The sequence below is a fragment of the Rhopilema esculentum genome, chromosome 2 (genome assembly GCF_057945365.1).
Source record: "Rhopilema esculentum isolate cy_ngs chromosome 2, ASM5794536v1, whole genome shotgun sequence".
Taxonomy (NCBI): Eukaryota; Metazoa; Cnidaria; class Scyphozoa; order Rhizostomeae; family Rhizostomatidae; genus Rhopilema; species Rhopilema esculentum.
The window spans coordinates 3,912,895-3,939,914 of NC_142816.1; the positions used below are offsets into that span (position 1 = coordinate 3,912,895).

General features: G+C 36.0%; 1 protein-coding gene across 1 annotated transcript in view; it reads right to left on the reverse strand.

Annotated features, from left to right (window-relative positions):
* Nucleotides 1-567: 567 nt before the first annotated feature.
* Nucleotides 568-27,020, reverse strand: part of LOC135695630 (PHD finger protein 21A) — a 31,111-nt gene continuing 4,658 nt past the window's right edge. Inside the window, exons 2-15 of the mRNA XM_065214766.2 lie at nucleotides 26,868-26,995; nucleotides 24,179-24,211; nucleotides 23,158-23,220; nucleotides 21,874-21,966; nucleotides 20,573-20,659; nucleotides 20,013-20,084; nucleotides 19,074-19,125; nucleotides 17,727-17,812; nucleotides 16,883-16,955; nucleotides 14,894-15,000; nucleotides 11,411-11,569; nucleotides 9,078-9,156; nucleotides 7,672-7,775; nucleotides 568-6,814 (exon numbers count right to left, since the gene is read on the reverse strand). Coding sequence (XP_065070838.2) covers nucleotides 6,713-6,814; nucleotides 7,672-7,775; nucleotides 9,078-9,156; nucleotides 11,411-11,569; nucleotides 14,894-15,000; nucleotides 16,883-16,955; nucleotides 17,727-17,812; nucleotides 19,074-19,125; nucleotides 20,013-20,084; nucleotides 20,573-20,659; nucleotides 21,874-21,966; nucleotides 23,158-23,220; nucleotides 24,179-24,211; nucleotides 26,868-26,921 — 1,164 coding nt within the window. The 5' untranslated portion in view covers nucleotides 26,922-26,995 and the 3' untranslated portion in view covers nucleotides 568-6,712. The remainder of the gene's footprint in view (nucleotides 6,815-7,671; nucleotides 7,776-9,077; nucleotides 9,157-11,410; nucleotides 11,570-14,893; nucleotides 15,001-16,882; nucleotides 16,956-17,726; nucleotides 17,813-19,073; nucleotides 19,126-20,012; nucleotides 20,085-20,572; nucleotides 20,660-21,873; nucleotides 21,967-23,157; nucleotides 23,221-24,178; nucleotides 24,212-26,867; nucleotides 26,996-27,020) is intronic.

The following is a 27,020-nucleotide window of genomic DNA, read 5'->3' on the forward strand; positions in this document are numbered from 1 at the left end:
TATTTTTTAAGAACAATTTCATTACATCACGAGCCGCAAAACTGGTCGAAAATTGAGAACAAATTAAGAACAAGCTGAAGCTGAGCATCTGCTAAAGGTTTTTTGAACAATATTTTCTCATGAAAACAATGAGTCTTCTGCCATCTAAGGGTGCTTTTTTGGTGAATGTTCAAAGTTGTCGGCACATAAAGGCTGTCTCACTCACTCTGTTGGCAAACGAGGCCTGAACACCTCCCTAGAGCACAAAAGCAAGCAAATTCCCAGTATACACCCTAATGATTTAAGAACAAACAAAGAACGACCCAGCCTCAGATTATCGAAAACGTTGAGAACAACCAGCCTGAACTTGAATTTACTACTTCCTTCAGAAATAAAAAGTGTACGTGCACTTTTTTGCAAAACAATAGAGCTTTTTTCAAAATCCTCTGTTTTGGGTTTTTAATTTTCCCTTGCCCCCCCCCCTCCCATTTTCAAACCTGTGTCGGAGCCCATGCCATACAGTACCCACTCTTAATTCAATTCGATTCTCTGATTTGACTGACGACGTGTCATTAGTTGATGCCACCTCTGGGCCTAAGCTTAGCTTGACCTTGGCAAATTTAGAAATCTTAACAGTATCAGGTACGTAATTTTTGGACACCTTATTTCGTCATCTGGGCTATCTTCTATAATTACTTTCTCGGCAATTTTAGAGGCATGAGAAAAATTGCACGATTGGATGAATCTGACAAAAAGGGTGATGATAATATTCAGAAGGCGATGATAATATCGACAGCAGTGAAACAGACTTCTTCTTGGGCACAAAAACGCGCTTTGGTCGCGCAGTACGATTCAGCGATAGATTTATTGAATAATTCAGCTATATACAGTTTCCTTTCAAGTTATTGATACTGCTTGAATTGAAGCATCAAACAGTTATAATGGAATTCTAGCCTCGGTGAAACCATTACTGAGCATAAGATGCGAACACCGCCATCAGTCGTGACGGTGAAACTGATTAAGTCAAACTACTATCATTTACACCACTGACTTACAGGGCCAGTTAATATGAGCAAATTTATCCCACCTTTTAGTAAATAAGCTTATAGATAGAACAAAATCATCGCATTTTTAAAGCGAAATGTATCCAACCTTCATCTGTATATGGAGAAAAACATCCCCATGGGCTTGGGCAAGGCCAAATTTAACACGTGTAGCAAAAGACTTTAAAAAAGCTCTATTGATTTGCAAAAGAATGGGGGCTTGGCCCTCAGCCCCCAGCCCCTTTTATCAGAGGCCATGACCTCACCTTCGAGCCTTTGATCAGTAAATTGCGACAAAATCTGATCGTGTTTTTATGTAAATTGTCATCCAACCTTCCAGCTTCATGAAGCTTTCCAGCTTTTATTTGGAAAACAATTTATCCCACCCCAGTGAGTTCCCAACTATCATGCAGAGGGATCTCGCCTAACTGGGCTGGCTCCTTATCCATATAAACGCAAAAGGAGAAATACAATGGATTCTATAAGAGGTTGGGATGTCGGATGGGTTTTTTCCATACGCAAGCGGGATTGGTTTAAAACCATGGTCGGGAATCGGGCTAAAAACGTAGCGGGAATTAGGGCATCAGGGGACCAACTGGGGAACATTAACATCTGACAAATGAACGCTTAAGTTATGATGAAAACACTTCTTGGATATCGCGCAATCACCGCAAAAAAATTGCGTCAAGTTGACGGCGGTGATTATTCCGTACGCCACCTGTTGCAGGTTGCGTAGCAATATTTGGGACAACCCTGTGAAGAGCACTCCTTCTGATAAGAGCGTATAAAGAATCATAGCAACTGAGTGGTGTAACAAGATGCGGATGCCACCCCCAATGGCAAATAATCTCTTTGATTTGGTTTAAAAAAGGGCCCTCTCTTGGGTCAAAAAGGGTTAGGAGGACGCCACCCCCACCCCTAATGGCAAATTATTTCTTTGGTTGACTTTCTGAATGTTTCCTGCTCAACTCGCCTTTCGAATTTCGAGACCAACCTTTTCTTTTGGAGATAATTCCGAATCTTGTACTTATATTTACACTAACATCTTTAATTATACTCTGTTTATAAACTTCCATGCCTTAGAGATATAGAGTAGAGACTCTTTAAAAGCATCTCTTTTGATTCCACCCTTGCATAAAATATAGAACATATACCGCTTTAATTTGGCTTTCTCTGACATGAGGTTCCGTGTGAACAGATTTCTGGGGGATCAAGCAAAAGTCCGAACTGGTGCACAAGCCCCCATGTCTCCACGAGTTCGGCATCTCTATAGGACTGAATATAAAGCAACCTGTATGACTTTGTCACTTAAGATTTTGGTAATATGTTGCTATCTCTGTGTTTAAAAATCCACGGCAAAATTTGGTCACGACGAAGTTCTGAAAAGTTGTCCGAAATTTTCTTTGACGAAGTTTTTTTCGCCGAAAATTTATCTGACGACATTTTCTGTTGCTTATGTATGTGAAACACTGCGGCAATCTTGCGCTTATAACCAGGGGTGTAGGACTATGAAAAAAACCGCGTTCTTTCATACAATTTTTGAAATACAATACCAAAAGTAGAGATTGACGGGCATTAGCGAGGGGGCGCAGCCTCCATGGCCCCTAGCAAGGTAGCACTACACTCCTGCTTGATAGTGATAGACAAAAAGCGTTATGTATTCGCTGCACTACACTACATAGTTGCATCATTTCATTGCAATGAAGTGTATCATTCTAGTGTATCCCTGAATATATATGAGAACTTACCATTTTTTCTTACCCGAGACACATTTTGAGTTTTTTTGTGGAGAAGGGAGGGGGTGGATGATTCTCAACTTGATGAATTCATAGACTAAGTCTTGCAAAAGGCCCTAGCTTTGCTAGATGCAATGCCAGTAAACTTGCTTTCAATAATCTGAATTGACTACTAAGCGTTAGCAATTTGCTTCCAATGGCACTTTTAAGGCCCAAGCCATCGACTTTGCAAAATTCGAACCATGTTTTCTATTATTCGTATTCAAAATAACAATGTCCCAAATTAGCCATGCTAAAATCTTGAACTGATCGATCAATGTATAATGTTCCTGTGATTTCTCATGCACAAATCTTGGGAACTCTGTTGCGAAACTTCTGTTTTGCTTGCAATGATGGCGTTTAAATTTTAATGCGAAACTTCGGCATTTGATTGAAGTCAGTATGAAAGTGACTTTATTCTCTTTAAGCTTTGTCTGATGCCGTATACAAACATCTGCCTGCAAAAAATATTACACGCGATAGTTTTTAAACTTTAAAAAGCTCAAAAATCGTCTCATTTTGTGCAACGTCCTACGTGGTTGGTTGCGAGGCTTGATGTGTGCAAAGCATCACTGGCATTTGAGACATAGGGGCTGAGGAGGGGGTGGGGTGGGGTAGGCGCTAAAGAATCCCTAAACATGCAACATTTATGGAAATTCAGGCTCTATTCCGGCATAATTATCTCAATAAAGCAACAAAATTCGGGAAAGGTCCCTACAACATTGCATCTGCTACGCTCATAGAATGTATGGATTTACGCAAAAGACATCCCAACTACTCTAGAGTACTTAAAAATCATTCAACTAGCATATTTCCTATAGAAACTTTCCTGACCTTCACCAAAGTTATTTCCAGCCCCCTTTATTATTTTGTTGGTCCTGTAAATTATTGACCTTCACAGTCTTCCTTAATTTATACATCAAAGTTTTTAAACGATCACTTGACAACGTTAAACGCCGTTGTTTGATGATTACAGCGAAACATTTGTTCTGTTCACGTCAAGAGGTGGCTACTAAGAAGCTGCGTGCGTACGTAAGTATAAGAACGCAAGAGGCATCGCGATAAAGGCAGGTGCTCAAAAGGCAGAATAGCATATTTGTAGAAAAGGCTAAAAATTGCGTCATAACAGTACCAAAAAAATCAATGTTTTCTATTTCCCCTCCTCTGATTATTCCAGCCCTAATTATTAATTTTGAGCAAATTTCTGACCCTCCAGCCCTCTAGTCCTTCTCTGTTGTATCAATATCATAAAATATGGGAAAGTTCCTAATGGCTGCATACTTTAGATTAGGCCATCGGTCGACAAGCCAGGGTTCTGGCAAGTAGCTTACTTCGGTTTCAAAGAAGGCAAATCAAATTTGCCACATTGCAGTTAAAGCGAATGGAAATCAACAAAAAAAACTTTTTGCTTATAGGTCAGATCACATTGCTCTTTTTAAATCTTTTGCTCAGTTTTGCATGTTCTTTCCGATAGTGTCATCAGATTTTAAAAAATTTGAAAGTTGAAATTTTGCTGACCGTGCATTTTTCATGCTTCCGGAAACGCAACTTCCGGTCATTTGCTAGAATGTTCCCAGAGCTTAAAATGATCAGTGGCCTTTACTCTTATGATTTAAACTTTAAAAACTTCGGTTACCCAGTTTGCTAGAATGTTATGCAAAATTCCCTGTCTAATATAACTGATACAGCATTTTGCAACAAGAATCTACAACAAAGACTTGCTCTGTTTCGTCGCAGAAAAACAAAGTTGCTTGAACTTGAATAATGTTATTGGAATTTTGCGAAATCAATGAAAATTTTAAATACAATTGCAAAAACACAACAAGGTAAAATCTATTTCTCAACACCAGACTAATACTAGCGTTAATTCTTTGCACATTAATTGAAACTGAATATCAATTTAAGCGTCAAGAACGCTGCTACATAATAAATATTTAGAAACGTGAGTGTTTAGATCCGTGACAGTAGAGTTTGAACAATGCCACATCTAGGATAAACAGTGAATCTTTCAATGACGTGCACTTTCCAGAAACGGACACCTTTACAAAGCGGAAAACATACTTGCAATAACGGACATCCTCCTATAGCAGAAACCTTCAAAAAACGGACAAGGCATGTAACAAAACATTCCCGTCACGGATTCGTCAAAATAGCGGACACTTTTCAACAACGGACACTATCTAAAACGTAGACATACCAATAACGGACACGTTAAAAAACGACACATTCTAGTCATGGAGACGTCTAGATAGCGGACACTTTCAACAACGGACACTATCTAAAACGGACACATACCAATAACGGACACGTTAAAAAAAGACACATTCTAGTCATGGAGACGTCAAAATAGCTGACACTTTTCAGCAACGGACACTATCTAAAACGGACACATGCCAATAACGGACAAGTTAAAAAACGACACATTCTAGTCATGGAGACGTCAAAATAGCGGGCACTTTTCAGCAACGGACACTATCTAAAACGGACACATACCAATAACGGACACGTTAAAATAACGACACAGTCATGGAGACGTCAAAATAGCGGACTCCTTTAAGTAATAGACACGAGCTTATAAGCTTATATTCGAATAATGGACACTTTAAAACAGCAGACACCTCCCAACAATAAACTCCTTCCTTTTAAACAGACATCTCAAGACAACGCACAAATAAATTCATTCCAAAATCGTTATCCTGCAGTCAAAGATTTGTAGAAGCAACCCCAACAAAACGGAAATCCATCAATAAGGTCCAGTAGAGGTATCCGTCACGTGAAGGTTTCACTGTAATCGTAAGAAGGTCTATCCATGAGATCTAGGCTTTAATATATTTTGCACAAGGCTACAGTTATAATGATCCTAGTCTGCAAAATGAATTCCAAAAAGTACTTTCAAAAGGCGATTTCCAATCTATTTCCATCTTGCCTGGTTTGCAATTGTGAAATTCGCAGCTAAGACCTCGTTAAATTGACGCACTGTTTTATTACATATCCATCAAATACTAAGACCTATGATTCAACTATGCACAAAAATAAAGTATATGTTACATTGTACAATAGAATATTCCATATCATTAATTTCTGATGAATATCTGATGGATAATTCCAACCATGTAACAGGGCCTTTAGATTTTTCCAGGAGTAACTGAAACAGCGCTTTTGTTAACTCATGATTATATTTGCCATGCTTTATATTAAATTAAGCTACACTTTACTGTAGTCTAAATTTCTGAAAAATTGTACCTATATCAATTTAGTTTTCTTACAATAAAGGCGTACGTGACTGTCTGAAATATGACATGCACAAAACTTTGGCACTTGCAAGCCAATTGAAAGCGGTGTCTTGAGCCACTTGAAAACTGGATTAAACGATTTTTGATATATAAACACTTTACTACCTTAATTATAACTGAATCTATCTACTGCTATATAACTGATGCTTTGGGCGTTTATCTCAAAACCAAAATATCTTCATTTTTAGTTAGACCTTAAGGAGTCGCATCTATCAAAAAGTATGCGCAGTTCAAAGAATATAATTTTCTTCTTTCGATCTAAATAGAGTTGTCAACTAAAATGTTTTTCTTCTAATCTTTCCCTAATTTTTGTCACTCCTCCAAGAAATTACTACATTCACAATAACTTTAAAAAAATTCTTACAATAATGTATTTAAATGCAGTTTTCAAGTATTAAAAGTTACAAACATAACATCGACACAGGTTTTACGCAACAAGTAAAAAATGATACCAAATACCTGACACCTTGATGAGGGTGGCAATTAACAGACCTATAATAACGAAATTGTGATACGCGGTATAAATAAGCAGACCACGAAGATGTCATCGCTCTCTGGTTGCTTGAGCAAACCTGGTCATTGTTGTGTTGGCCTGATTGGTTGCTCTTGAAGGGTAGATAAATCAACTTACTTTGATCAATGACAAAAAAGTTTTCATTCTTAGTAAAGAAACTTTTAGTTGTTCGATGTTTTCTTGTGACGCTTTTCTTGCTTGCTCTTGATTCTATAAAAAAAGATTCTTGATTGTAACTTAGGGGAAACTTCGAGAAGAGAACTTAACGAATGGCTTTGGTTTGCCGGGGGAGATAAAGATTTGCAGGTCTAGCGACACTGATTAATCCCCCGTATTTACTCAAACGTGCAGGTATCTTTTTCTGCATACAGGGGGGGGGGGGGTGATTCAGTCATCGGGCGATTAGCTATTTATCGTTCCCAAAAGGAACATTTTAAGGCAATTTCCCAATATTAAGTCACTACTCATAATTGTCATACATTACACAGATTCATGGTTTGATCCATAACTATACGTTGATTAGTGGAACCCGATTTCATACCAACACTAATATGGTTTGTGAAACATTCTGCTAATACCATGTTCAGTAGCTTTCATTTGTCTCGGCAATTTCATGAAATGTTTTACCTTCTACCGCCTCGTCAGTCTTAAGAAAGAACTTCACACCGATTTGACCAAACTAAACACAGGACGAAATTCCCTGATAAACAGGGACTTGAGAACATGCAATGTCTATGAAGTAAAACCTCTTTTAATGGACACCTCCTTAAGGTAATAATCTCCTAACGACCACCTTTATATAGCGACCACCTTTATATAGCGACCACTTTCTTATAGCGACCACCTTTATATAGCGATCACCTTTTCTAAACTTGATGCTTACAAAAAACGATGACACAGTTCGTCCTAAAATTCTTTCTTTAAGGTCTCAGCTTTGCGGAAGTTACTTCAAGACAAGGGACACCTCTTCAAAATGGACACCTTTTCACAACGGACAACACTTTACAACGGTTATATTGAGGCACTACTGAATTCAGAATCATCGTTAGTGAATCTCTAGAACTTACCGCTATTGACGCGGTGAACTGCCGAATCTGCGTCCCAAAATTATGCCGTTTTCTACGAATTTCCAGTGCCGCGTTTAACGTGTCACGTCGCTTTTTATCGATTTCTGAGAAAAACAAAAATAAGAAGCTAGATGATGGGTAGCAAACAAAATAACGATCATTGCAGAGCACTGTATCTTTAGAAGTTCATATAGATTTCAAGGCCGATTTCCACTAGGCGAATTCTTTCGCGCGAATCGAATAAATATTTGCAGGGGTAGAGTAGGGCCGTGATCTACTTTCTGCGAATCGAATTTTTTTGCTGCAAAATCTGAGAAAATTACACCACGCATGCTCGCATTGGCAAAAATTCGATTCGCACGAAAGAATTCGCCTAGTGGAAATCCGCCTTCAGATTAGATAGATTACATACAGGAAAATATAGATTTCCCATTGAGTGTTTACACATGTGCACGTATTCTGGCAAAAAAGACTTGCATAGGCCCAAAGAAAATACTGGCAATCGATCTGGAAATAAGTGAAGGATCTTTATTCCTTTTAAAAACAGACAAGCATACCTAATACGGTGTTTTTGAAGCTTGGAACGAAATACCCATAGAGCTAAGGGAGATCCCCTCGCTCTATCAATTCAAACGAAAATCAAAAGCTCATTTAAAGAGCTCAGGAAACCCGAATTAATGCACGACTCCCAGGAAGATCAGACGTCAAATTCAATTCACACATATTATTAACTAATTTTTAAAATTTTGTCTTCCATTATTAGTTTTTTTAGCTTATCATAACTTGTATTTAGGTTTCTGATGGAATATCGTGTTGAAATAAGAATTTAATAAAAAATAAAAATAAAGTGATCTATGTAAAATGTACTGAAAAAAACAATAAACATCCAAGCAAATACCAATTTCAAAGATGACAGGGAAGGCAAAAAAGGTTAATGAAGAAATTTGAATAACCAGAAATTTAGAGATAAAAATATATCTTCTTCCACCAATGTGAAAATTAGAATGGCAAAATTGAGCTGAGGGGGTGTATCAACGAGATAAAAATTTTCTAGTATACACGCATCATTACTTCTACAAATATAATTAGTTTATATCGGAATTCCACCTTTTCCACTTCAATGTTTGTCAAACCTCGTTGAGAAAGTATCAAAAGAGAAAATAGAGTCCCATATAGATTCAGGGCTTTAAGATGACCCCCAAATAGCCCGATTCCTTTTGTATTTACCCTTTTAAGAGTTATGGTCCGCAGAGTAGAAAAAATTTACACAGAACTGTTTTGAGGAGTTTTTCCCCACAAGCATCGGACTGACAACTTTGCTATGAACTTGGCTAATCTTTCGATGTAAACTATTAACAACTTTAATTCAACATTCTAACAGAGCAGTAACGCATTTTTCATCTTACCTTGCTTATACTCTATAAATGATTCTTTATTACGTTTCATCTCCTCAATATCTGGGCTTTTGAAATCCTTTAAACGTTCCTAAAACAGATAAGAAAACAATATAAAAACTTCCACATCTTCGTTACATGCGGGACATACAGAATTTTTGAAACCGGTGTTGGCTGTAAAGAATCTGGCAAAACAGGTCACCATGTTGGATAGTAAAGTTATCCGAAAAGGTGACTATGACACAATCTATCAGTAGATGAATACCCCCCAAAAGATCAATATCCCCCCCCCACCTTCAAGATCAATGTCCTCAAAAATCAAGCTTTGCTGGATCTATAGTCACAGAGATGTAGCAGGTGAGGGCGAGGAAGACAGTAACATATTTTGACAAATCACCTGCTGAGAATTTTTAGTTTTTTTCAAAATTATGACGCATTTAATCGAAGATAGATTTCCTAATTTGTCTTTTTTAATCAACATCAAAGACGCAATATGATTGTTTGTATGACCGTGGCCAAAAGCCTTTAAAGGAGGTGGTGCAGACATGCGTTGAAGCTAAATGTCAAAGGATTTCTGCAATATAACGAGTTATTTTGATTAAATGCAAATGAAGTGTCTGACCAGATGTCCTTAAAAGGACCCGGCCGTCCTCTGACAGAACACAATACTCTCGCTATGGGTGATTGTAGTAATGAGTTGACGTAAAGTGCAACTTTTAAGCTGTCGTAAAGTGCCACTTTTAAGCTGTCGTAAAGTGCCACTTTTAAGTTGACGTAAAATGCCACTTTTAAGCTGTCGTAAAGTGCAGCTTTTAAGTTGTCGTAAAATGCCACTTTTAAGTTGACGTAAAATGCCACTTTTAAGCTGTCGTAAAGTGCAACTTTTAAGCTGTCGTAAAGCGTAACTTTTAAGCTGTCGTAAAGTGTAACTTTTAAGCTGTCGTAAAGTGTAACTTTTAAGCTGTCGTAAAGTGTAACTTTTAAGCTGTCGTAAAGTATAACTTTTAAGCTGTCGTAAAGTATAGCTTTTAAGCTGTCGTAAAAGTATAGCTTTTAAGCTGTCGTAAAGTATAGCTTTTAAGCTGTCGTAAAGTATAGCTTTTAAGCTGTCGTAAAGTATAGATTTTAAGCTGTCGTAAAGTGCCACTTTTAAATTGACGTAAAGTACTACTTTTAAGCTGTCGTTGTTTTCAAAATGAGAACGAGTATTCTAGAGGCTCACAGAATGAGAATTTCTAGTTTAACATCACATTGCTCACTCAATACAACACTTCAATTACAGAAACCTCTGAACACAAGTGTATGCTACAATGTTTGCCCAGATTCTATTAACTAATTAAAAAAATGACCTATCCATCTCAGGTAATATTTTAACAGCAGTAAAGTAGATGGACCATATTTTGACAATAATGGGTCAAGGGGGGGGGGGCATCCCCGTATCCCATACCCTCTTAGCACCGTGACTGCACATGATCATGTATCAAACTGAAATATCTTTACAGAATAATGACCCCTGCGCCACTACTCCTGCAAAAGAGCTCGTATTGTTTATAGCCCCAGGACCAGAGCTGGCTCTCGATGGGCCTGGGTCAACATGTAGACATCTATGTTATGGATATACAAGCTTATTCTACGGCGCAATATGCCCATTTTCCCCTTTCAGAATCCTTCTGCATATATCTTTGAATGTTATAAAATTACCACACTCTTCATTCTTTTGAGATGCAGATAAGCTTCCTTCCTTTTGATTTTTTTTTGCTAAAATTACCTTAATTTCCCTATCCCTGATTACTTTGAAACATTTCGGTGACAAAATCTACAATTTTCTACTGCATTTTCTACAGTCCTGTTGCCACAGCCAACCCCTATTCTTCAAAGCAAAGGGCAATCCATGGAAATATTTTACGACTTTTTTTAAAAGAAATACCAATATCATATTGTTGGAATTCCTATAATCATTTTGATTAATATCATGAAGAGAATAAGAATAAGGAGGGAGCCTTGTCGTACACTGTATGTTGGTTTTTTATCATACCTTACATTCTGACCAGGAAAAAAATATCAAATATTGTTTATAAATCAAGGGTTAAATGCATTAATACACTAAACAGCACAATTAGGAGTAAAGGTTACGGTTAGGAAACAGGAAGCCAATAATTAAAGGGCCACTCCAGCCCAAAATTTTTATTTCAGAACACGATGTAATCAGACCTCCTGAAAACGAATCTGGCCCTTTAACATGTTTCATATTGTTGTTGAAATTACGAAACCAAAGTTTAGAAAATCATTTAATGATCGTCAAATAACATTCTGACCTTACTACACAAAATATAGGCCATGCTTACCAAACATTTAGGACAGAACCATGTTCCTGGTGGTACTTTTGACAGTGGGGGATCAAGGCACGATAAGTGGTACACACGATCACATGTGTCACACATGAGTAAGTTTCCAGCGTCTCTGCACACGGAACAAGTAATTTCGTGGAAATCGTGAATGTCAATCTGAGCAAAGAAAGATTTAATTGACAAACTGTAACACTGGAAGCAACTCTGCACACGTCATGATAAAAGACAAAATGCTTTAAACAACAGAGATAATTTGAAAGCAAAAAGGCAAAAAGCAATAAAGATGATGAATGGCAAACATTTTTGAATAAACTAAAATTCGTCAACCTGACAAGACTGAAATTCTTTAGAAATTACACAAAGAATGAATAGATAATAGAAATAGGTATAGAATACGTTATTACAAGTTATGAATAAGCACGCAAAATCCGAAACATTATAAGCGGTAAATTTTCGCCCAACACTTCGCAGAGTATGACATATCGAATAAGGGCCAAAAGATGACAAAAAATCAATCAAGGCGATTTTTCTGGTAACAAGCACTATATTTAACATTTATGTGGAAAGTAAAAATTTAAAATATCATTTAAAATAATATAAAAAAAGTCTTACATATTTTTTTTAGTCACATGGACTAAATTTGGTATTAGTGATAGAGAGAAACAAGAAGGCTATACTATTTTTGACAATACTGGCTTCACGAGAGATCCTTTTAAAAACACTATTGAAAAGCCAATACACTATTGAAACAGACTGGAAAACAGATTCTTTTCCAACAGGAATTAATTTTGTCAGAGCTGTATTGTATTGTTGTATTGTTTGCTATCTAGCTTCTGAAGGTACAATCCTTGCCAAAATTGTTGAAACACTTGTGCAAAGCTGAAGCTTTTTTTGAATAATCCCCCCTACCCCTCCCCTACCCCCCCCCATTACAATGTTGTTCAATTGGGCTGTTTTGATTCTGAAGGTAACAAGTTTTTCACTGAAAGCTGTATGAAGGTATTGAGAAAATAAATCAACATTGTACGGGGGTGGAGGGTCGGAATTTTTGAAGCGGTAGTGATATTTTGGTAGGGTAGTTTTAGACTTGCTTTGTTTATTTGCATGCTGCAATGGGAAGGCGTTCTAGTTTATTTTTGGCAAGGGTTGTAGTTTTAAGACACTGAAAAGCTATGCTTATCGAACAGTGTCCTGGCCTTTCCTCTCGATGTGAACACACCTCGTGATTCCTACAGGCCTGGAATTATAGAGAGTTGGTAACTCTCCTCACTCCGAGGGGAGGTTTCGTCATGTCGGGGACTCGGACCATTGACCCTTGGGTCTTTAGTCAGCGACCCTAACAACTGAGCCATCTTCGCACCTAAATTATAATCCTGTAGGCAGGGGGTGACGAGGCTCTTGGTGCCAATGTTATGGCTAACATATATTTTTGCAAAGCAAATAAAAGCATTATAATGAATATTTATTCCCTGCTTTGTCTAGAGTGAGAGTAACTTTGGAAACATGTTTGACAGGATTATAATATGTCTGTTCTATCATAATTTATTTATTATTAAAGTGGAAATGAAAACAAAGAAATCCGGTAGATGATTTCTAGGCGAGATGACATAACCTATGCAAAGGGGATTCCTAAAGCTGAATCATGCAAGTTTTCAACAGATCCTTTATTTTTAAATTTTCTTTTCCACTTCAACCAGTCAACTGTACCCCAGAAAACTCACATGACGTTGCCAAGCTTAAAACCAACGATGAGCACTATAAAACTGCTTAAAATTTGGTTAGAAGAGATCAAAACAAGGTGTCTTATAATATTGAAAATGCTTCTAAATGTTTTGGCAAATGCACTAAAAGAACACATAATCTTACTTCTTGAATAAAAATCTTACTGAATAGCTATTATTTAGAAAGAAAAATAGCAAAAAACGTAACATAAGATAGCATGAATTACAAGACTCTATTTGGTGTAAAGAACAGAACGATTCTAAGCTGCTATTCGAGTTTTACGCTCAATGCAATCACCAGGCAGCTGTTGAAAATACTCGTTCTATGCTTGCTATTATATCTTGATAGTATTGATGCTATCATATTGAAATAGGACACCGAATAAGTCGCCAGAAGTTCTTTCTCCTACGTTCTATCTCAACTGAGCAAGAAATCTAGATACCTTATTGTCTAAAAGATCTTTTCTATGTCATTATAAAATAAGTATTTTCCAGCTTTTCTCATAGTAATCACTTCTTTATTTGCTACCATAATAGTGGTAGGTTTCAAAAGACTATAGTAGCAAATAAGAAACACCACAATACACCGAGAATAAACAAAAATAAATACACGTAAATCAGTGAAGGCTAATATTTCGCCCCGGCATACGGGGCTTCATCAGAGCAAAAGTTGACTGTTTCTTACTAATCAAAATATGTTTCTAATTGCCTGATGACGGCACTAAACGTGAAACGTTGAATTGCAACTTTCTTGTCCTGTTCTATAAACTAACACGTGTACAGTTCTGTATCAGTGGCATCGAGTACATCATGATTGACCGGTAAACAGTAATTTTCATCAATACCTAGACAATACTCGTGACATTTCCATAAACTGGACTTTTTGCTATGGTCTACTCCTTAATTTACCTTATTGTCAAGGTTTGTTCTCATTAAGCTTTGTGAAAATGTATATTATAAAGAATAACTGAAAGAAATTTATATTTTCAGAAACGTTTCTTTGTTTTCCGTTCTAGCTTTAAGCCATTAACTTTGATAAAAGGGGTGTTACCGTTACTGAGTGAGGTACGGGACAATATCGTATGAGAAGTGGGGTAACGCTATTTAAGACATCTTTGTTCGATAACTAAGGCTACTGACCGAAAGGGGGCCCCATTTAAATTTATTTTAAAGGCATTTGACATGCATAAGTACAGCGAATCCAAAAATAACTTAGGCCAACTTGATCAGAGCACGCGCACAAGAAAGGTATTGAGAATCGCTCACGTGAAACCACTTCGCTGCTCTCGGATTTCACCGATTTACAGAAAAACGGAAACTGTTCACGTGTTTTTCTCTGTGTGCAATTTGATTGGTAAACCGCTCGTGGTCGAGTGGCTGTAAGCCATTTTTACCTGTGTCAAATGCCTTTAAGACTTCGCTTAAGTTCATCGCACTTTCAAAAACTTCTAAAGTTCTTCAACTGAAGCTTCTATAACTCAACTCCCCCTAGTTAACCAAAAAAAATTTCTTTTTTCATCTTATTATTGTGTTTTACATGCATCTACGGCGTTGGATGTGATTTTCTAAAACCTCAATGCTGAGAATCATTGTGCGCTGAATAATTGCATTCAAAATAAAACACCGGCTAAATTTCACACACGTAACATGAATTATAAATTCTGTTTTTTGCTTAAAAATTTCCGGCAAATCATTAATATTCTGAATGGCTTCAAAAATTCATAAGAATATTTAGTAAAACTGACATATTAAAACGTACCCCCTCTGTCGATGTTACAATTTTGGAGCTCATGGAAATCGGTTCCTGGTGTTTTTCTTTGCGCCGTTTCTTCTTCACGGGTAGCAAACTGCAGCTACTTGGACCATCTGCAGAAAAAACAGACACTTAAAGAGAAAAACAGTATGTAATAATATTCAACAGATTGAAGAAAAACTTAGCTATTTTACAAAGTCTCTTCGCAGTGATTGATAGACCAAAAATCTATAAAAAAACCAAATTCTTCAAAATAGCGTACAAATGCAAAAACATGCTTTTTTGCGTGGTTCCTCCAGTTCCTAAAATCTTAATATCAGGTCTGCCACCACTCTTGGCATCAGAGCCTCAAGTAAGCGAAAATATGGTAACATGCGGTGGCTAAAAAGGAATAAACGAGGAGGGGAAAGAACCTCTATTCAATTCCCAATTAAATATATTTCGGAGACTATATTTAAATAATAATTCTAAGATAAAGTTGAGAGATGCTGGCACACAGCCACATTATGGGAATATTTCTGAAATTTTAGAGAACTGCAATTTGGAGTAGCTATTGCGAAAAATCATATATAACTTTAATGAAGCCAGTATTTCTAATATCCTAAGTCGACAGCTAGTCAGGCACGACCTCAAGTGCATTTAAATCCTCAGATAGTTCTCCATATGTCTCAAGAAAATATACGTTTAAAAAAATTGGTTTAAAGAATCTTGCATTTGTGTTACCAAAGAGCAACACTGCTTACGTCTGTGAAAACCAAGGGAAATTTCGCCACGTCTGGGAAAACCGCGAGAAAGTCTTTTCACCAAGAAAGAGACACAAGGTCAGAAATGTGAATTTTTCCCTTTTTTCACAGCCTTCTTTACAAATACTTGTTGCCATGGTAACACCCGACACCCCATCGACTAAGGATGTGTAATGGGAGAAAAAAATTTCCCATTTAAAATTCAATAAATTTGGTTGTCAAGGATGCACAAGGAAAAATGAATGACATACAGTTGTTTGTTATTTTAAGATAAATATTTATAGAAAGAAATTCGGAGTTTAAATTTTTAAACTTTAAATTTTTCATGACATTGTAAGAACATAAGGGGCTTAACAGTCCAATAATTTCAGGGGTTGAGTTTAGCGCACCTCCCCCGTCATCCACTCTGTGATAGAGTGTCAACCCAACAACTTCATATGTTAACATTGCTTTTTTATGATCAGTATTCAATTATTAATGACCAGTAAACAATTGATGGAAAGACCCTGATTCACGTGGTTGCCAGTTTGCAACCCATTTAGCTGATTGTGCAAGTTTCATGACGTTTTATAGGCCATTTATTCCTTGAACTTGAAATTGTAAAAATGTAACCGTATATGTTACAAAGGAAAATCCTGCAAAGAAAACAGCATACTCGATAAGATAGGGCCAACCATTTAGAGAACATTGTATTGCGAAGACAAGACCTGACTTAAGGGTAAGTTCTATGAGTCGACCATTTTCATAGGAACAAATTTGAGCTTTTCACTTTGAAATTAGCAGTTTTTCGACTTTGGGGACTTTATAATCAAGAGCTTCAAATTTTGATTGGGTTGGCAGATCTCTCACAGCTAGTCGCCTAAACCGAACAGTCAAGATTATTCTCCCATTGCTTGCTGTCTTTATACCCATGGTAACAACATAGTTAAAAAGTAAATTCTAAGCTGTAACGAGCTCCAGGATGCCCCGTGGACAAAAAGCAGCAGAACGTTTCTGGTGGGAAATTATTAGCTGGTGGCTGTACACCCCAGGCGCCCAGTTCATAGACCCCAGCCCCCAACTTCGTACAAACCTCTCTAACTATCGGCTGCCTTGTTATGGAGATAGTCAAAATGCTTGCTTCACCTTGAAAAATCTCGCATTACCCATCTTCAAAAGAATAACAACTCCTTATAGATACCTGTGTGAATGAATAAAGGCAGAGAAAGCAATGCACTGACAGCAAAAATAAAAACAATTCTTGATACGAAACCTCGTTTGCGCTTGGTTCCAAAACTGACATCAAGATCCTCGGTATCTGAAGAATCAGGTGGCGATTCATAACACTGAAAATAAAAAACATTGACTTCACATCAGTTTTGATTATCATAAAGTTTAAGGAACAGTGACTTCACATCAGTATTGATTATCATAAATTTTCAGGAACAGTGACTTCACATCAGTATTGATTATCATAAATTTGAAGGAGCAGTGACTTCACATCAGTATGGATTATCATAAATTTTAAGGAACAGTGACTTCACATCAGTATTGATTATCATAAATTTTAAGGAACAGTGACTTCACATCAGTATTGATTATCATAAATTTTAAGGAGCAGTGACTTCACATCAGTATTGATTATCATAAATTTTAAGGAACAGACCTTCAATTGGCTACCTTTAAAAGAATTTATATTACACACATCTGTACCAGCCCCCGAACAAATCTCCCCCCCCCCCATCCACCAAGTAAATCCATGCCAGGCTCATTAAAGACAGGTTCTGTCAGAAATGACAGATTCTTCAAAAGTTCATTGTATCAAATAAACAAACTTCAAACAGGCTCGATTAATTATGGCAGTACAGCGAAGTGGAAAAATTCAGAAAGGATCTTCTTTAAAATTTTGTATGATGATTTTGATTTTATCCAGACGGATGAGGAAAGCAGCAAGAAAGAATTAATCAAAGGAATAAAATTATACCTTCTTCAAGTTTAGCTTACACTTTAATAGGAAACAAATAATTGTATTGGAAGTTTTGAAAATAAGAAAAACGAGAAAAGAAAATCAAAATAACAAAAACGTGTTTGAATTTTGAGTCCAAACACAAACAAACCTTGTCACTGTCAGTAGAAAACAGAAGCAAATAACTTGGAATGTTTCGTGTTCTTCGCTTTCTATCGTGCTGTTTGAATCTCATTTCTATAGAATACAAAACCTCAAATTAAAAACAAATTCTCAAGGAATCACGATGAGGAAACAGAAATACATCATGCTTCTACACTTGAAAGCTTCTCTCGTCCGGTATTCACTAGAGTAAGGATCGCTGGGATAAAAAACAAAGGAAGAAAGAAATGAATAACGATAAAATGAATGTAAATCTTTACAGGTTGTGCCTCTTCAGAAGCATAGAAACGTTTGTAGGGAATTTAGTCTACATCCTTTATTGATATAGGGATATGACAACATAGAAAGAGAAATAACAGGCAAAACAGAAAGAAATAAGCAGAAGTTAGCTGAAAAAGATAAAATTAAAAATGGTGAGCATTGAGTATGAATAAGCATTAAAAAGTTGGAACCATCAAAATTTAAAACAATCTCCATTAGAATGAAAATCTGCAAAGAACATTAATAGTTTCAAACATAAGATCAAAGATAAATTCTTTGAAGATCTGCAAAGGCAATAGGATAGCCCCTACATATTTTATTGAAAGCCAAAATCAGCCAACGTAAAGTTTCTAGCTAACACAACAAATTTTTTCCAAGATTTTTTTGTTTGATATGAAGTCCATTTTTCATGAACACATTTCTTTTTCATAACACCTCTGGAGGGGCCATTATGGAAACAAGGTTGTATTGACCTTTTTAATGGTATCCCTGCCATTTTCAACCTGGGGTGTTTTTAGTAAAAAGATCACTCTCTTTTTCTTTATTTTGAATTGTAATTTCTTTTATAGCAAAATAATACATACATACATGCATAAGTGTTCATAGCCGTGTTTTCGTTGAAACTCGAAAGCAACTTAATTGGGTATCCGTGATTAAATTGGTTTCAGAACTTCAGGTATTGCACAACACGACGAGCACAGTTAACTACAAATATTTACACTACACTTATACGTGCAGTCCATATAACAATCGTAGGGTAATAATTAGGGTAATCATGCATCGATTGCCTATAACGGCCTCATTTTTGAACGTAGGTCTTTGTACATAAATACAAGGAAAGCAAGGAAATAAACTTAGCAATCAATTAAAGGGGTTACCTCAAAACAACATTGAAAATTTTAGAATGTTTTGAGAATTCTTCAAGGTTCTTGAATACCATCCTTGAATGTGGACCAATAACGAATTCAGGACTTTCTGGGAGTCGACCACGGTCAAATTCAAATAACACCAACATTGTGTATTTTTATCAAATTGCAAAAAGGTCTTAGAGCTTAATGTACCCAAAAACATTTACCTGCATATCGTTCCTGATTGACAAGGCCAAGTTTCTCCAAAAATGAATCTTGCTACAAAACAACACCAATTAAGAATAAGTGAAGTTTTTTATACGAAAGATAAGAAAAGAATTTTGCATTGAACCAAAATACTGAATTAGTGACATGATCTGTAAGGATTACTGCTTATTCTAAGTCTCAAAGTAATTTGCGAAAGGGAACCTTTTTAAAACATTTTACACCATTTATACTTACCTCGTCTTACTGATTATATCCTGAACACGCATAATTTCAAAAAACTTAAATAATATATTTAAAGAATCTCTCTTTTTATTTCTAATCATCTTGTAACACGTTACAGACCGCAAATTCGTGAGGTACATAAATCATACTAATTGATAAACGATCAATATGAGTTCTAAGGAGTCTCCAAGAAACTTCTTAGAGACCCCTCGCCTAAGGAATTCATACAAATACGAGTTTACTTTATAATTCAAGTTATTTATTGATTTATCGATCTATTGATTTATTGATTTATTTACTTATTGTAATAAAGTTACCAAGTTGACTTTGTTAAATTTCATTACATAGAGTGAATAAATGGTATGAATTTACACAAAGAACCAACTGAAATAAAGAGGTAGGCAATGATAATACCAGATGGGAAGATGATAACAAAGAGGTAAGACAAGTATAATAACAGACAATTTGTTAGAACTGGAAGTCATTCGTTGCTAATAGGCTCTTCACTCTTCACAAAACTTCCAACGTTTCACAAAACTACCGACGGATAATCGTCTGAAGAATGTTTCCAAAAATCTTACGATACACAGAGCAACATAGAGTGTTTGTAAAGCAGAATATGATTTAAAAATGTCAACAATATCAATGTGTGCTCTTATTGGATACAACCTCTCTCATGCAAGAACTAAAAAGAAAATAAAACGGCAGAATCTTACTTCAGCAGAATGGTTCTTCGACTTTACAGTGGATGACTTTTCGGTTTTCCAAACTTTAGAATCCTCCTCTTTCTGTAAATTTAGTCAGAAGCGAAATTGGTTACTGAGTAGTCTAGCTACGGACACTAAGAACAGAACAACATAAGGTTTTAGGACCAGTGTGCTTGTCCTAAAAAAAACGATTTGTTGAAAATACGTTTCCTCCAATAACTTTTCTTGTATTCTATATCCCTCCTCCAATTACCAAGCCATTTCGAAAACAAACCCCAATAGGAAATAAAAAACCGAGGGGCACTTCTCTCTTGCAAATAGCGTAAGAGATTTTCCCTACAAAACAAAGGATTTCCAGGGATTTTCATATAAAACAATAGGATTTTCACCAAAGGTGTACGAGATTTCCTTAGAGTGATTTGCCCCTCGTAAAAAATAATAATTTTTGACCCTTTTTAAGGTCAACCAGTGACATCCTTTTTTTATGAAGATGCCTGGTCCCTAAGCAAACAGTCCAACTGTATGTGGACAGAAAAAAACATACAGCAAATATCAACTAAGTGACCAACCTTAGCATTCTTCTCCTGTATGATTTCTAGCTTTGGCACTTTAATAGTTATGCTTGGTGCAACCTTTGGAGATTTGTCTGGAATAATCTGCAATAGAAGAAAATGCAGCATTAGCATTCATATCAGGCCTTGCAATTAGACAGGGAAATTTTGTGAGCAATCTAGCAAACAGGGTAACCGGAATTTTTTCTTTTGATATGTGTTCCTGGTCGGTGTTTGACTTAAAATCCCCAAAACAAGGGAGCTGCTGGTCACGTGATCAACCAAGGATATCGTTCTTAAAACCAATGGTATCGTTCGAAAGAACATGCAAAAATGAACAAAAAATCATGAGAAATCTATGTTGTAAATTATACCTGTCCAAGATATGACCTCTAAAATTTTTGCGAAAATGTTGTCATCAAACGAGTACAAACTCTTTATCATGTCTTTTCCCCCTTTTTTCTAATTGCTTTGACAAGTGCTAAATATCAAATTAGCCCAGGATTACTTTGTGGAGACAATCGAACTATTCTTGATACGAAATATTCATATTTGATTCATCTTTTGACGTCACCATCATTTCAATTGAAGAAAGTGTCTGTAACTTTCTCCTGCACTTCCTTCTATACACCATGAAGCGCCAGGATCTCTTTGACCAGCTCTCAGGAAAGACCTTTGTCATTTACTCTTGTTTGGAGATCGGAATTTGGGTACAGTTGCAAACAGAATTATATTAGAAGCAACAATTTCGTTCATTAAGGCCTCTGCAGATTAAATTTATGCTGAAATACAGCAGCAGCACACCTTTTTTTCTTTTCTCTAATTGCTATTTTTTTATTTTCTTTTTCTTTTTCTTAGATGATGTAACTTGTTGTTGAATTGTATGTGGCATTCACGGTGAGGACTTAGTGACCTTGTGTCTTTCCTCGCCATGAATGTCACAGCTAAATGTAATTGCAGTTAAGTAGTTTTTAGTTGTTCGTAATTGATATAAAAAACAATGAAATGATTGATCACGTGACCAACAGCACCCTAATTTCAGGGCCCCTGGTGGATGTTGAGTCACAGACCCACCGGGATCACATATCAAAAGAAAAAATTCTGGTTACCTTCTTTGACCATTTGTGTTTTTCATATACAAACACAACTAAGAATCGTTTATGGCAAGCAGCTGTTTCCAATTTCAATTCATTTTTTCAAAAGCATTCAAAATTATTCTCCTCATAAGCCAGAACAAAGCAATCCAAATTTCAAAAGCAGAAGTTGTATTATGAGATAAGAAGTTGCCCAAATTTTATCTATAACCAACTCATACTTGCCTTGATCGTTTTCTTTGACTGAAATTCTCCATTTTTATACTTTGTGAGATTTTCCATCTTAACTGATTTGCGGATTTTCTCAATCAGTTGTTTCTAAAACATATAGAAGCATAAAAGTATTTTCCATGAACAAGGAAGATTCATTGTCTTAAAACTCAATTCTATACGCTATATCATTTCAAGATGCAAAAGCAATACAATTTCTAACTGATAAACAAAAAGTCAATACAGCAATGAATGTATTTATATTTTCTACAGTCCTCAGATTCTTCCACAATAACCTCCTTGTGATATAGTATATTTTGTCTCATTATGTAAAAACTGGTGTATCGGTTTTCTTTTCATAAACCAACAGACAGCTTAGCTTTCAAGATGGGTAAATGAGTAGCCAAGACAATCATTCTAGAATATCAGTCTGGGGGGCACAAAATGTCGGCAAATGTACTTGATAAACTCTAGATAATTTCATCTTGGCATGTGCTCTTGCTTGTTTCCCCTTTTCCTTTTTTTCTTAATTTATTTTTTCCTTTACATCGACAAAACCTTCTTCAAGAAGTAGTTGATTTATTGTGTAGAAGAAGCAAAAGTAGAAGTAGAAGATATCAGGGCTGAAGCACCCTCTCCCAATCCACCACCAATTCTCACAAGGTGTGCCAAATATAAGGTTAAAATGCTAATTGGTCTCACTTTTGGGGATGACAACAGTGGCTGTCCAAAATTATATAAGAGGATACACTATGGAAAGCTGCTATGACAAGCTATTTTGGCAAGAAACCTTACATTCTTAGGTAAAGGTTAGTCCTGTATTCCATATCGAATGTTGGGGAATGCGCTGTTGAAGGTGCATCGTCCTGACCCGAGGCATTGTGTGGTGACATTATGTGGTGGCATTGTGTGGTGGCATTGTGTGGTGGCATTGTGCATTGGTATTGTGTGGTAGCATTGTGTGGTAGAGTGGCCAGTTCCTTACCATGCTGCTTTTTACCTCCCTAGTTTCAACTAGGTACTCATTTTCAGTTGAGTGAACTGAGGGCCGTCCATAAGCTAGGATTGAACCCGGAGCTCTGGCATGGCAGTTGAGTGACTTAACTACTCGTCTACCACGACACACCACTCAGCTCCTGCCAACCCCCCCCCCCCACTGGTTCCTTGGTCTAGGCTGATCTATACCAACCTTCCTCCTACAATACAAAAAAGGTAAAAACATTCCTAAAACCCTTGTGCATTGCTTTATAAAGAGCTTTCAGCAGTGTAAAGTGGTGCAGTAAAGTGCAAAGCTCAAACCTGTTCTCGATTGAATGAAGTGACTTCATCATGGACATTTCTTATCTTCTCTTTCCTTGCCTCCTACAAAAAATAGTTTGAATCTTACCAATGGAAAATCAAGATATACTTTTAAATTTGTTCTATTTGAAAAATCTTAAAGCTTCTAGTTTCTAATCACAAAATAAAAAAGAGAATTTCACCATACTGTAAAACTGACAATGATTACTATACATTTAAAAAACTATTACATTCCCAAACCCCTAATTATAGTAGGCAGAGAGAACTGATTTTTTTTCTAGATGATGCCAACTTTGTTTCAATCATATGTTTCAAGGCTCGTTATGTCTACACACATAACAATGGCACTATAATAACCACTGCTTTATCAACTGTTTGAAATTGTTGACAGCTTCCGAGGATTTCCTCTTGTTTGCTAAACTATTCCACATCTTGAGACCCAAAGCTCTGAGGCTGTTTTTACTAAATGTAGCTTGATTCAGTGTGCCGTTTGGTGGGTTGTGGGAGTTTCTTGAAAAACAATTTAGATTAGAAACTAATTTGAAATGGAAAAAAATATCCTGCATAAAAGTATGAGTGTGCTTCTCATAGTCTGGTGAAATTCAATGCACAAACTTTGTAGACAATAGACATGCTTCTTGCCTGCCTTACGAATAAGACATTCATAAGTACAATCATTTTAAAGAAATGCCCTCAAGGCCTTCCCCTGTGATTGGTTGATTATGATAATCAGGGACATAGCTAGCAGGGGGTGTAGAGGGAGGGGGTGTAACACCCCCCAAGACTTCATGAATTTGTTGGTAAATCTTCAGTTTGTCTACAAAATCCTTAGTTTGTTGGTAGAATCATCTATCAGTAGGTGAGATAGAATAGCACCTAAATTCTTCTCCATCTATCTCTTCATCTGTAAATTTTCCTATTGATGACCCACCATCCCCTAGTCTGGAAGGTCAAGCCACACCACTCATGATTATGATTATCATCACGAAAAAGGTGGTATAGTTAAAAAACACTTTTTTACCTCTTCATTGCTGCTAAGGGTTTTGATGAGCATCTAGAACAAAAATTAAAATGAGGAATTATTAAACAAAACTAAAAACATTTCAACATCTCACTACCAACAAAGAGTGGCCAAATGGTAAGAGTGCTTGCAAGTGGGCTGCAGTTAGACTTTATGTTCAACATTTAATTAGAGTGCTCCTCTCTCCATCTCTCACAAAGCAGTGAATTGGTACAAATTGGCAAAACTCGGGATGGTTAAGGTAGCAAAGAAAGGACCAGGCCATACTACAACATCATGGTGTGACTAAGAAAGAATTATTTCTAAATTCTTAATTTTTTCTTATTCCCTATAGTAGATTAAAAAACATTTTCAAACATTATCCATTAGATAGTCACAATTTTAGAATATTGTGTATAAATCTAATTGCCATCAGACCGAAAAATTGTTTCTCAAATTCTGAAATTGTTAACTTACAAAAAAACAAAGTTTATCCAAAACTGCTAGATGTTGGTTTAAAGTTTTAAATGTTACAGCAACGGTTGTGTTTTTGCAAGAACTTTTAAAATGAGCCAGTTATCATATGGAGTGTTTCAAAAAGTTTTTGCCAAAAACCACTTTGGAATGACAAACGTAAAAATGAACCTTTGTTTTGTGCTCATGCATTTGAGAATAACCTTAAAGAAGGTATTTACATTTGACCTCAAAGTTCTCTCTCCTTAAAAATAAAATAACAATGATATGCAATCTTTGGAGGCAGTGTGTGTCAATGAATTTGATATGAGATCTTCAAGCTCAAATTTTTTTTAGTGTTTTTCCACAGCTAAGGAACTATAAAATCCTCCAAGGTAGCTTTTATTGTCAAGAATGAACTGCATTTTTGTTTTGTAGGGAATTGTATTTTACTAAATTGCACTATATTACATCCAAATAGAGTTATTTTCCAAACAACTAACACTAAAAAATTACAAAATTTTAAATAACAGTTACAATTAAGAGCAGCAAGAATGAGAACTACATTTTTTGAATGGAAATGACATCAAAGTTCAAATATAAAAGAAGAGAAAAAATTAGATACAGTATTCCAAGAATCCTAATTCAAAGGAAATCAATTGAAAATGTCTCCAAAACATGTTTCGCAATTTGCATTGTTTTAATTGAAACAAGAAGGATGGATGCTTAACTAAATTAAAACAGCTTACAAAAAAGAGTTGGTTAAAGATGGAGGATTTTTAATTAAAATAGCAATTCATCAAATGTTTCCTGTTCATAATTAGGAGACTGGATTATTAATAGTATTATCTCATTCAAAATAGCTAAAATAATTAGAATTTATAACCAAATTAAATTAAATTGCCTGTATGCAAAGCTAATGCTATTACTCCTAAAAACAGTAAATCAGAAAGTTGGTATAAGTTTTGCAAAGTGGAAACCCACCTTCATTTGTGATAAAAATGTTGTACACTAGTGTATACCAGAAGAAAAGGTAAAATAAAATGGTTTCAATAAAGTTTTAAACATTAAGGGGCAGTTAACTACACCAGGAAAGAAAAAAACCAAAATACAAAGTGACAGCTTTCCATTTCTAAAATGAATCCTTCAATAAAAAATAGAGACACAAACAAGTTTTTAGTTTTAACAATGTTTATCAAAAATCCAATACATTATTGTCACAAAATCTGAAAATAGTTGCTTGTAAACAAACAACTCAAGGCAGAAATTTATTTTGGAAATTGTAATTTTTACATGCTAAGTAATTGCCTCAAGTTTGACTGTTGGAAAATTAGATAAAAAACTATTAAATCAAAGCTGTCTTAGAGTTTTATCTGTAAGTGGAAGTTTTAATTTGACAGTTTTTGGGTATGCCAGAGGAAACTTCAGGGTTTGGTAAAGAAGATGATTGTTAAATTTAACATTCTCATATCATATTTCATTCCAATGTGACAGCTGTCTCCCTAAACATTAAAGGGTAATGAACATGAAACTGCAGTCAAAGCTTACTATACCAACGAGGTCTGGGCTTTGATTAAAAAATAATGCTATTGAATTCTGCCTTTTAAATGCAACATGGCTATAATTTTCTGCATTTAGTTGGCTGTAAATGCGATTGATCATTTTATTACCAAAGACAAATGCGAAACTGCAGAAGAAAGAGTTTTCGGGGCTGGTCCGAAAAACTCTACGTACCCGCAGCTTAAATCGCAATTGGACCTCAATTCATTGTAAATAATTCGGGAAAACGAGGAATCTGCAATTTGGTTCAATAATACTGAGATCTTTGAAGCTTTTACTCTTTGTTTTAGGACTTTAAGGGAGTCTATAAAATCTGCAGAGAAGTTCCTCTTTTATATTCATGTCATTTTCCTCAAAGAGCTGAGTCGGGAAGCCTGAAAGAATTTTCATGCTGCTCTTCTCGCCAAGTTTGAAAGCAAAATTTCACAATTGATTTATTGACTGTAGGCTTCGTAAAATTGTGAAATTTCCAAAAGCTTCTAAACTTCTAGTTGAGTAATCGACTTTTGCTTTGTAAGGAGGAATGGAGAAAATCGTGACAAACGATGAGGTATCCTTGAGGTGAGTGACATTTAGCTAGGATCCCAAGGCCATTCATGAATGATCGAGCAAAAACTCGTGTAAAGTCTGGTGAAACAAAAAAAAGGTAAAATAAAGTCACATTTATTATCAAAAGAAATTTGCATGGGAAACAAACCTGATGTTGTGCAGATATCGACTGCAGTTGGCTGTGGAGTTTTTGCAAATCCATTTTATTTGATACAACGCTCGGCTCTCGTCGATTTCGTGAAAACCAAAAGGAATCCAGTGCTCCAATAGAACGTTCTGTAATTTGCCGAACATCTGGGTT